This window comes from Macaca thibetana, chromosome 2 (genome assembly GCF_024542745.1).
Source record: "Macaca thibetana thibetana isolate TM-01 chromosome 2, ASM2454274v1, whole genome shotgun sequence".
NCBI classification, from domain to species: domain Eukaryota; kingdom Metazoa; phylum Chordata; class Mammalia; order Primates; family Cercopithecidae; genus Macaca; species Macaca thibetana.
Window position 1 is genome coordinate 127,369,022 of NC_065579.1, and position 12,087 is coordinate 127,381,108.

The 12,087-nt window shown below is 37.9% G+C and overlaps 1 protein-coding gene across 2 annotated transcripts in view; it reads left to right on the forward strand.

The window, feature by feature from the left end:
• PPP4R2 (protein phosphatase 4 regulatory subunit 2) overlaps nucleotides 1-5,740 on the forward strand; it is a 70,453-nt gene extending 64,713 nt beyond the window's left edge. Inside the window, exons 6-9 of one of the 2 annotated variants that reach the window (XM_050781355.1) lie at nucleotides 249-323; nucleotides 579-722; nucleotides 1,403-1,692; nucleotides 1,948-5,740. In XM_050781355.1, coding sequence (XP_050637312.1) covers nucleotides 249-323; nucleotides 579-722; nucleotides 1,403-1,692; nucleotides 1,948-2,273 — 835 coding nt within the window. In that variant the 3' untranslated portion in view covers nucleotides 2,274-5,740. The remainder of the gene's footprint in view (nucleotides 1-248; nucleotides 324-578; nucleotides 723-1,402; nucleotides 1,693-1,947) is intronic. The other variant, XM_050781356.1, reaches the window with a different exon arrangement.
• Nucleotides 5,741-12,087: the final 6,347 nt, after the last annotated feature.

Genomic DNA, 12,087 nt, shown 5'->3' on the forward strand with positions numbered 1-12,087 from the left:
GGCCAACATGGCAAAAAACCCCGTCTCTGCTAAAAATACAAAAATTAGCCGGGTGTGGCAGCGCACGCCTATAATCCCAGCTACTTGGGAGGCTGAGGCACAAGAAACGCTTGAATCTGGGAAGTGGAGGTTGCAGTGAGCCGAGATTGCACCACTGCACTCCAGCTTGGGTGACAAAGCCAGACTCCATCTAAAATAAAATAAAAAAAAAAACAAGTCATCCACAAGTATATTTTCTTTTCTTATAGGAAAAACAATTCCAATAGTTTAAATCGAATGAATGGTGTTATGTTTCCTGGAAATTCACCAAGCTATACTGAGAGGTGAGATTCTAGATTTTTGATACCTACAGATTTTGCATTGTCCTGATTTTGAGTAGCAGGCTTAGTGTACTTTCTAAAAATTGGGCGTTTTATGGATACTATAGGATGAACTACATAGAATTAGTTAATTTGGTAAGGCATGGACCTGAAAACAAAGTTGAAGCAAATACTTCTGTGATATGTTCACATCAGCATACCTTAAGAGGGATGACTTTTTATAAAAATAAGAAATGATGTTCATTTATCTTATTATAGGTCTAATATAAATGGGCCTGGGACACCTAGGCCACTTAATCGACCAAAGGTTTCTTTGTCGGCCCCCATGACAACAAATGGGTTGCCTGAGAGCACAGACAGCAAAGAGACAAATTTGCAGCAAAATGAAGAGAAAAATCACAGGTTTGTATGTGTTTTATATTTATTAAAAGTTAACATTTCATCAAGACTTATCACTATTTATAAGTTCTGAGGGACAGAACAAGGTTTTCATGCAGTTTATAGGAGCACTGGCTTTTCTTTGCAGGTGTAGCAAATGTTGAAGGTGGACACAGACAAGACTTTAAAATTGCTACTTTGTGGAGACTGTTTATGTAGGGTCTAAAAGTAAAGTAGATATGATCCATTTTATTTGTTATTTCTGAAAGTTACTTGAAAAGAGAAAAGATCTTTATAAATAAATTGGTTTTGTGAATCGTTTCTCACTGTAGTTCATAAAAGGACACCTTTTATTTTTATCTTCAAATTTTCTGTATCATTTTAAGGGAAGGAAGACTAATTGAGGGAGAGGACTTAGAGAGTATGTGTGTATGGAAGACTTGTGGGTTTATTGTAGGAGAATATTTAACTTACTGGAGAATTGCACAGAAAGGTCATACAGCTTTTCTGAGTCCTCCTGGGAATTATTCATCAAACAGTTTAGGTTACCTTGAAATTATTCTCTTGTGTTTTTCTTTGCTCAGGTGTTATAATTTAACTTTGACACTAAAATACAATTTAAAACATTATTTAACCTTAAAAATGGGGATGTAGAAGATGGGGAAAATAATCTTATTAATGACACTTTAAAAAAACATTTACAGTGACTCTTCGACATCTGAATCACAAGTTTCCTCAGTGAGCCCTTTGAAAAATAAACATCCAGATGAAGATGCTGTGGAAGCTGAGGGGCATGAGGTAAAAAGACTCAGGTTTGACAAAGAAAGTGAAGTCAGAGAAACAGCCAGTCAGACAACTTCCAGTGAAATTTCTTCAGTTATGGTAGAAGAAACAGAAGCATCATCTTCATCTCAGGATAAAGACAAAGAAAGCCGTTGTACCCGGCAGCACTGTACAGAAGAGGATGAAGAAGAGGATGAAGAGGAAGAAGAAGGTATTTAGAGACCATCTGTAAAAGGGTGGAGTAAGGAGATCCTCAAATTCTTGTACTTCATTTTTTTCGTGAAAGAATTTTACATAATGGAACTCCTTATAATGCTGATGTTGGGCTTTTCTCCCACCTGTATGTAGTTGCTGCTGAATTTCAGGGGATGTGATTTGAACTATAGAATATCAGAATTCATGAAACTTAACTGTGGAGGTATTTTGAAAATAAAATTTAACTACAACAACATTTGCTTATTTTTAGAGTCTTTTATGACATCAAGAGAAATGATCCCAGAAAGAAAAAATCAAGAAAAAGAATCTGATGATGCCTTAACTGTGAATGAAGAGACTTCTGAGGAAAATAATCAAATGGAGGAATCTGATGTGTCTCAAGCTGAGAAAGATTTACTACATTCTGAAGGTGGTGAAAACGAAGGCCCTGTAAGTAGTGGTTCTTCTGACTGCCGTGAAACAGAAGAATTAGTAGGATCCAATTCCAGTAAAACTGGAGAGATTCTTTCAGAATCATCCATGGAAAATGATGATGAAGCCACAGAAGTCACCGATGAACCAATGGAACAAGACTAACTATTTAGAAACATTTAGATGCAGTATTTTACATACAGTTCTGGTTTTAACACTGTATAAAACTTTTATGTAATAAAGTGGACCTTTAGTTTTACAAGAGAAGCAGGTTGTAAAATAAAGTACTTTATGGATAATTCCTGAAAGAGTTGTACATGTAAGAACTGTGAATATCAGCTCCTCTGGGTCCTGCTTACCTTACCGCTGACTTTTCTTTCTTTCTTTTTTTCTTTCTTTTTTTTGGTCTGGGCAAATCAGTGGTTTGTGTATAGATTTTTTTTTTTTTTTTAAATTTAGGATTAAAGTTTTTAAACTGGAAGGTAATTATAATTTTGAAAAGTTTTTTGAGATTATCACTTTTAGTTTATACATATGCAAGAAGCTTTTTGTCTTGTCTCTTTCTGATAGCTTTAGCAGTTTTCATATTTTGGTCATAGTTTCAACATTTTAACATGTGAATTATAGGGTTTCATGCTGGTTTCCAGATTTTATTGTTTGGCTACGTACTATGGAACTTTAAGTCATATATACATACATATATATATATTATTCTAAGGGGGGAAATGTTATATTTTTCTGTTTCTATAAGAGATGAATACAGTGGATACTTTTTCTATTGGTAATGATTGAGTTCACCTCTTTCAGAAGACATTTTCTTTCTCTTCTGAGTAATTGAAATAAAATCTGGCCCTTGTGAAACCCTGGAAATCTTAAGTCTGTTGAAATACCAGGTTAAACACATTCCAAGAGATCTGTTCAAACTCAAATTCTTTTGTATACTTCTGAGGTGCCTGAGAAAAAGACTTCATTATTTATGAGAAAATATGCTTTATCTTGGAAATTGTGTTCAAATGTTAGCTTACTATTTTGTAGAATGAATGTTTATGAAGCTGATATGAGACCATCTCAGAAGAACCAAGCAGGTTCCTTGACCTTTTGCTTGCTTTTCTGAACATTGTGAATATTACACGTGTCTTTCTAAATTATTCTAGAGTATGCAAATGTCAATGGTATGAAACACCACTGTACTGGAAGAATTAATATATTACTTTAGTATGTACCTGAGCTAAATGACTGAAGCTTTAGGGGTGCATAGAAACCACCATAATTTGTATGACATTTTGGAGTGAATTAAATATTTTTGAACATGCTTCTTCGACAGCCAGTGTTATATTTTTCAGATCAACACAAAGCACAATGATTACTCTAAATTCAATATTTTCAAATTTACATATTTAAAGTCATGCAAACTGCAACTTCCCTGTCAAAATTACTGGCTGCCAAATTTATACCTGTTTCTTCAACTGTACCTTTTGATATTTAGAGTTTTTAAATTTCTGTAAAGTAGATTTTGTAGAATGTAATGTGTTCACTGCCTTTGTGAAGCGGTATATAATTGTATAATTTCTGTGTGTAAATTGAATGCTTGGGCTTTCAATACAGTATTCATATAAAGCAATAAATATTAATGTTATGAAATATTCGAGTACATTTTTATCAAAATATGGAAGAATCCCCCTTTTTTAAGTTTCAGATACCTGAAATACACAGATGGGCTTCTAAAACTGATGCAAACAGTTTCTGACACTGTATCATATGCTTTTGGGTGATTTGGGGGGCAACCACAAGTTTTGCGTTTTGACTACTTAAATCGTCATGACTATAAATACCAAAACTATTTGGATCCATTTATGTTTGTAGGATAGTATACTACTGACTGACTTGACTGTCAAGTTCACAACAGGTAGATGATATATTTATGACTATGTCTAATAGTTAAAATCTGAATATTGATTTACTATATCCAAGAGGGGAGAAAAATTAAACATGTAAATTTTTAAAAAATTTTTCAAAAATGTTACAATGAAGCAAATTTAAGTTTAGAAATTTTGAGATTTTCTTTTGAATATTTATGAAATTGTCAGTAAACCTACCTAAGATCCTGTGACCTTTGATATTTTTTATTTTAATTGTAGTGCCATGGACCATTTGTAAACAAATTGATTTACTTTTGTTGGTTACAAGTTGAAGATTTAGCATTATGACTTTGAGGTCTGTGGTTTTATTTGTAAACTTGCAATTGCTGTATTTGCAAGGGCAAATGTATTTCTTTATTAAATAAAGTACAATAATGGTGAATGTACCAAAATGACATCACTTAACTCTATGAGAGATCTGCAGTTTAATCTATAGTTTAATAGTTTTAATATTTATTAGATATTCATATGTTGATCATAGATCAAACTTGTTGCTGTTTATACAGATAATTGTAGAATGCTCATGGAATATCTTTAGGGTAGGTGGAATACTTCTGTAGTTAAATTGGGAAAGCTTGTTCAGCTGGTTTTAGATAATGATGGCCATTTGGAAGTAAATTTCCACAAGTATTCATAGGTGCACTTAACACAGACTTTGCTTAATGAAAATGTCAATTCTAATAATAACTGATTCACTTACGAATTTTTAAAAGTCTGATTTTACGCATGTTTCTTAACGTACATCAAGCAAAGTCCTGTTAAAAGATCTAAATGAAGAATGGAGACCTCAGTGATTAAAGATACTTTGTTTCTGACCTTGAGCAGATTACTTACCTGTTCTCTAGACTATAACCCAACATGTAAAAAAATTTGAAGATTCTGATGAGGAAAGAGAGAGAGAGAGATGTATTATGTTTTTAGCACTTTTCCCTTTTAAAAAGTGAAAATATCCTTGTACATTTTTGAAAAATATATATTTTCAGTTCTGAAAAATGTAGCAAAAGTAGTGAAAATGTCATATTTTAAATGTTGATTATTAGATAAATTTAACCTGCTTAGAGTTTATTGTAACTACATCTTTCAGAAGTGTGTTTTGGAGCAGTGAAATTGCCAGCCAGGCCTTGTGGCTTGGAAAGGCATCCCAGAAATCCTCGGCCAGAAAGTGTGGCCTGTTAAAAGCATTGAGATTCAGAGTATTTTGTTTTGCCGGTGTAGATAGGCATGTATTTATGCATTTTTGCATTTGTAAAATCAGCGATTTTTCAAATAATGTAAATGTAATATACTAGTTAAAGGTACTTGGGCAGAATCTAAAGCTGCTACAATGTTTGATTATGAAAAAATGTAACATGGTAAGGATGAAAATGCAACTTATAAAACCAAAGGAATTGAAAATTTTCGGTGGTGTTTCAAATTGTCTTCTGAACAGGAATTTAACATTGGTTTTGATAAAATGAGGGTCAGTTCTCAAGATTTGTGCTAATCATAAAATGAATGAATGCAAAACACCTTGTAATTTCATATGGAATTATAAAAATTAGGTTTACTGGGTTTTGGCCTAGTAAGAGTGCTAGTATGTATTGGTTAGAATACATCTATTTCACATTTTAAAAATCAGTACACTCTTCAGAATTTTCTTTTATTTCAACTTGGAGCCTAGATTACTTTGCCAAATGTATTTTCATAATGCAATAAAATATAAATTAGAATATTTTTATGTGTGTAATTATTTTATGTGCCGTAATGGTTTATTTACCCTGCTGCCGCCCCCACCCACCTCACTGCACCCCACCCCACCCCACCCCACCCTACCCTGTGCCACCACCCACCTCAGATCCTCAACTGAGGCAACTTAATGCATGACTTTGTTACAGCCCGGTTTCTTATGTGGTGACAAGGTGTTCCAGCAGAGGGTGCATCTGACGTGACAGTTGTGTTTCTTTGCCAGGCAAGTCATGCTAATTGTCAACAAAATCCAGACTTTATAAATAAGTTTCTCCATTGCCGTAATTTGGCACTAGCTTGCACGTATATATTTACAATATTTGTGCTAAGCATTTTAAAGGCTGGGAGCAGTGGCTCACGCCTGTAATCCCAGCATTTTAGGCCAAGGCAGGTAGATCTCTTGAGGCCAGAATTTCGAGACCAGCCAGGCCAACATGATGAAACTCCGTCTCTACTAAAAATACAAAAATTAGCTGCGTGTGGTGGTGGGCACCTGTAATCCCAGCTACTCAGGAGGCTGAGGCAGGAGAATTGCTTGAACCTGGGAGGCAGAGGTTGCAGTGAGCTGAAATTGCACCACTGCACTCCAGCCTGGGCAACAAATCGAAAAAAAAATCATTTTCGAAATCCCACCTTCAGGCAACTACATGGCAAGAAGTGTAGAATTACCTGAAGTGGAGAGGAGGGTTCTGTTTTCAACTCTGGGTCTCCTTTTCTGTTTTTTGGTTTTTTTGGCGGGGGTGGGGTGGGGGGAATGGAATCTTCCTCTGTTGCCCAGGCTAGAGTGCAGTGGCACGATCTCGGTCTCAGCTCACTGGAACCACCGCCTCCCGGGTTCAGACAATTCTGTCTCAGCCTCCTGAGTAGCTAGGACTACAGGCGTGCACCACCATGCCTGCCTCATCTTCGTGTGTGTGTGTATATATATATATATATATATATATATATATTTTTTTTTTTTTTGTAGAGATGGGGTGTCACCATGTTGGCCAGGGTGGTCTTGAACTCCTGACCTCAGGTGATCTGCCCGCCTCAGCCTCCCACAGTGCGGGGATTACAGGCGTGAGCCACCACGGCCGGCCCTCTTAGGCATATTATCGCGCAGTAGCTTCAGTAGAGGGTAAGATCTGTGGCTCTGAACTAAGGAGAGTACTTGTCAGTGTGTTTCTAACCTTAAGAATTTTTTAGTTTTCAGCTTCTCATATTTGATCTCTTACCCCAACTCAATTTTATTTACTGAATAGTATAACTAGTACATAGTTCAGGGCTAATGATGGGAAGACTGATTTTTCCACTGGCTAGGAATAAGCTGTGTGAACTCTTCCCTGTTTAAAATGAAGAGTATGCAATTCCCTTTTATTCTTCAGAACGTTTTAAGTTTAAAATTTAGCAGTAGAATTTGTGGTCTAGGTTTTATATGTACATTTGCAGAGTTTTTCTTACCATAACTAAAAGTAATGAATATTCCAAAATGCCAGCCAATTCCCTGTATACTAGTCTGCCAACCCCACTGTTTTACTCATCTTTGTAACCTCACAGGCTAGCCCCATGCTTGACAAGTGATAACAAAATCGAAAGCAAGTGGTAGGTCCACAGCCTACTTTAGATTCCTATGTTTTACCGATCCTGTGTCTACTTTGCCCACTTCAAGGGTGCTAAGGTCACCCCTGCAACTTTGCTACTAGGTTTGTGGGATTGGGAGCAGTACATTCTGTTGAATGCCCTTGCCAGGAAATCAGTGGGTAGTTGGATGGTATCACCAGAAAGTGAGCATCTTAACAAAGGAAATTTCTGTGAATGAGACCGCTACCCCTTACCTATAGAAAGCACAGCACACCCACATATTAATAGGGGATAGGTGCTGCCACAGGGGGACGTATCATTAAATTACCCAAGTCCTGCTTTAGACATGGTATAATGGAACTTGATATTCAGTAATACTTGCAGCAAGAAATGTTTGCAGTTGAGTAGGCTTGTGAGGCTTTTGATGCTGCCTATAGTCGCTGAGAATTTGAGAGATAAATATGGATTCAGTATTCTGTCTTCATTTTGGATCATACTGGTTTTTTTGTTTGTTTTTTTGCATTGCATGAAATGCTACAGAATGGAAGGGTAAGCTTAGTTGGTGACTAACAATTCCCATGTGTATTTAGGAATGCATGCAATTTCCTACTTTCAACCTGAAAACATTGCTACTTGATTGGAACTCAGAATACAATTTCTCATCTAAATTATTTAAAATGTGGCTAACTTTCAGGCTATTATGTAAGAAGCTGTTTAGTCCTTCATGTGAGTGTATTACTGTGGTTAAATGTAACAATTGTAACATTTCTATTGAAATACGTGGGTTAGTTTCCACTGTGGGTTTGTCAAAAATGCCTGTCCCACAGCTCTGGCAGTGCAAGTAAAGACTCTGAAGGTGGAAGTGTGTTAAGATCCAGCAGCTTGCCAAATATGTCAGTTATTTTAAAGTCAGGGATTTAGCATAAATAAATGTATCTCAATATTGGGTGATTCAAAATGCAATAGAATTTGCAGTGTCTTGGGATCATTATCATAATGGTTTTGTATTGAATATTAGAAGTGTATCCAGGTATAGGAGGTAGGGAAAATTTTCCAGTATATTTCATGAGTTCCCTCTAAAAAACAACAGAGCACAGAAAGAATTCCAGGTGTTTGAGTATTCAGTTGGAATTTCATGAAATGATGACTATCAGCTTTCACTTAATCCCAACAAAGGGAGGTAAGAAGAGGTACACACAACATACAGATGCAGAAAAGCATGTCTCTTGTTAGGTAGCAACTTCTATGAGTTGTGTATTCGGGGGCTAAAGAGAGTAGATTTAGTCCAATTTCATATTTGAGGAATTCAGTCACCCTGAAGAAAATAATGCAAGATTTTAACTAAAATTGGTGTGTGACTTGCATAGATGCACAGAAGAGTCATATTAGTGCAGCTGTGGCAGTCTGGGAAGGCTTCTCAGCTGAGGCAGGTTCTGCTTGGCCTTAGGTGAGCAGGACCATCAGGTAGCATGGTGTAATGGGCAAAGGAGAGCGGCATGGGAGTTGCATGATATGGGTTAAGTCACAACTTCACCATTCCTAGCTGAGGCATCTTGTGTAAGTTACAATATTTCTTTGACCCTTAGTTTTCTCATCTGGAAAATGGGTATAATTAAATCTACCTGGTAGGATTGTTGGAAACATTAAGTGACTATGGGTATAAACTAGATCTGGTCCAGCACCTGATATTTCTTTTAAGGGAGAAAGGAGAAACATGAAGGGATGAGGGAAGATACTGGCTGTCCCTGGGGAAGACAACAGTTTTTTTGGAATCAAAGTTGAGATTTCAATCCTGGTCAATGCTAGGATAATAATAGTAAGCACTAACTGAACACTTACTTTATGCCTGACTTTATCCTTAGCACATATCATGTATTACCTAATTTAACCATACTATCAACCTGTGAGGTGCTTAATCTTAGGCCCATTTTATGGATGAGATATTTAAGGTGAAGAAAGGCAACTTGCCCAGGGTCAGAATGAGAATCAGTGGCTCTGACTCCAAAGCCCAATGGTTGTTATCCATTATGCTTAGGTGCTGGCTAGTCTTGGAGGGCTTGTAGAATTAGGGGGAGGGTGACCCTGAGGAGGTGGACAGCAGAGAGGAAGCCATTCCTGGTGGCTGAAGATTCTCAGAGCCACTTCCAGTTCCAGCTTCCAGTTGCCCACATTCAGAACACCAAAAAGCTTCCTCATCGTTCACAACAAACCCAAGCTCTTAGTTTCACGCTCCATGTATTTCACCATCTGTTTTCACCTGATCCTTCTAAATGGATCTCCCATGTTTTTCCATTAATTTAAAAATTATTTTTAAAAAAGGTAATGTTTACACCTGACAAAAATTCAAATAGAACAAAATAGTATATACTATTTCCATTCTCCTACCCTTGCTTCCAGATCCCTTGGTTACACCCCTCTCCCCTATGTCCCAGGCCAGTCTTAACAGCGGAGCAGAATGCTCCAGAACAAGGAGCTAGATTCCTTGGGTTTTAATCCCAGCTCTGCCATTTTCTGGCTGTGTGATCTCTGTGCATCTGTAGAATAAGGGTGATGAGGCCCTTACCTCACAGGGCTGTTAAGAGGATTAACCATTAGAAAAGGATTAACCATTAACTACTAGAAAGAAACATACTTATGCACTTTCAATTACTAACTGGTGGATAGTAAGCCCTACCTACAAATGAGTTCAAAAAACAGCATTTTGCAGGCTGGGAGTGGTGGCTAATGCCTGTAATCACAGCGCTTTGAGAGACCAAAGTGGGTGGATCATTTGAGGTCAGGAGTTCAAGACCAGCCTGGCCAACATGGTGAAACCCTGTCTCTACTAAAAATACAAAAAAAATGAACCAGGAATGGTGGTGTGTGCCTGTAATCCCAGCTAATCAGGAGGCTGAGGCACAAAGAATCGCTTGAACCCAGGAGGCAGAGGTTGCAGTGAGCTGAGATCATGCCCCTGTACTTCAGTCTGGCTGACAGAGTGAGACCCTGTCTCAAAAGAAAAAAAAAAGCATTTTGCAGAAATGTCCTGTATCCTCCAACCTGGGTGACAGCAAGACTCGTCTCACCAAAAAAAGAAAAAAAAAAAAAAATGTGCTGTATCTTTCCAGAAATAACTGTGTACCCTGGCAAACACAAGGCTGCCATCACTCCCTCTCCCCCACTCCCCTTTTCTTTTTTTTTTTTTTGAGATGGAGTTTCGTTCTTGTTGCCCAGGCCAGAGTGCACGATCTTGGCTCATCACAACCTCCACCTCCCAGGTCCAAGCGATTCTCCTGCTCAGCCTCCCAAGTAGCTGAGACTACAGACGCCCGCTACCACACCTGGCTAATTTTTGTCTTTTTAGTAGAGACAGGTTTCACCATGTTGGTCAGGCTGGTCTCGAACTCCTGACCTCAGGTAATCCACCCACCTTGGCCTCCCAAAGTGCTGGGATTACAGGTGTGAGCCAACGTGCACAGCCTACCCCACTCCCCTTTTCATAGTGAGTGCACACTGAACCCACTGAGGTAGATGCACCTGGTCTTTTTTTCCTTCCCCATTTACTAGAGTTTTGTGATATTCCAAATCACTACCTAGAAAGTGCCCTAGTCACCTTAACAGCTTCATAGTCTTTCAGTGTATAGATAAACCAAAATTTTCAGTTTTTCTTCCCATAACTAAAAGTAATGAGTATTCCAAAATGCCAGCAATTCCCTGTATACTAGTCTGCCAACTCCAGACTAGTATACAGTCCCCCTCTAAGTGATCTCATAGTATTTTGACTTGTGACTATTACTGGCTCGGTTCAAGCAGTTTGAGATGGAGACATTTGAAATCAGCTCCCTCTCAAAAGAAAAAAACAATTGAACAAGTCATTAAACTTTTAAGTGTTCTTTGTCGAATTATTAGGTAATGTGAAATAGACAGCCTTGCACCTAGGGATGTGGTTGGAGGTGAGAATGGAACCTTATCTGGCAGGCAAACCACATGCTATATTCCCAGTCATCTAAGATGGTAACATACACCATTATTTTATGTAAAGTAAGGAAATAAGCCGCCCACTGAAACAGGACACGTGCCTGCACAATGCATGGTCCGGTGACAACGGCCTCTCCTGGCTTGACATTTTCATTTCTTCCAAGGAAATTTGTGGGTATTTTCTCCTCTTAAGCTCTGCAAAGCTCTTGGTTTTGGCTTGGCAAGAAAATACAAAATTTCAGTCATCCTCACAATGACAAATACATGCTCTCCTAATGTCAAAGTTACTCCTTGCAGCTCTGTTTCCTTGACTTTTGGAAGGACATGCTAACTTTTTGTCTAACTGTGGAGTCAGTTTAGTCCTCCTAAAGACATTTCCAGTGGTGGTTAATTTCAATATGTATGCTATGTCAGCAACGCACATAAGCTCGATTGGATCAACGGCGATGACCAACTTCGCATACGTTCTTGCAACAGCAGCAGCCACAGGGATTCACGCATTGAGATTTCTGAGACAACAAAACCAGCGTTCTGGAGTCAAACATCTCGGAAAGAGCCATCAATCAATCCAGGCAGCGATCTGCTCATTTGTTCATCCACAGATGTTTATTAAGGGACTTCTTACAAGTATGGCCCTGGGGTAGTTAATGAAGACAGATAAACAAGCTAAGTAAAAATATATGTAAGATGGTGATAAGTTCAATGATCCTAAATAAAGCAAGAAAGAAGGAAGGGTTGTGGGAGAAGGTAGTTCTATTTCAAACATGGGGTCTCTGAAATAACACTTTATGTTGACTGCAGTGGTTGTCCCCCAC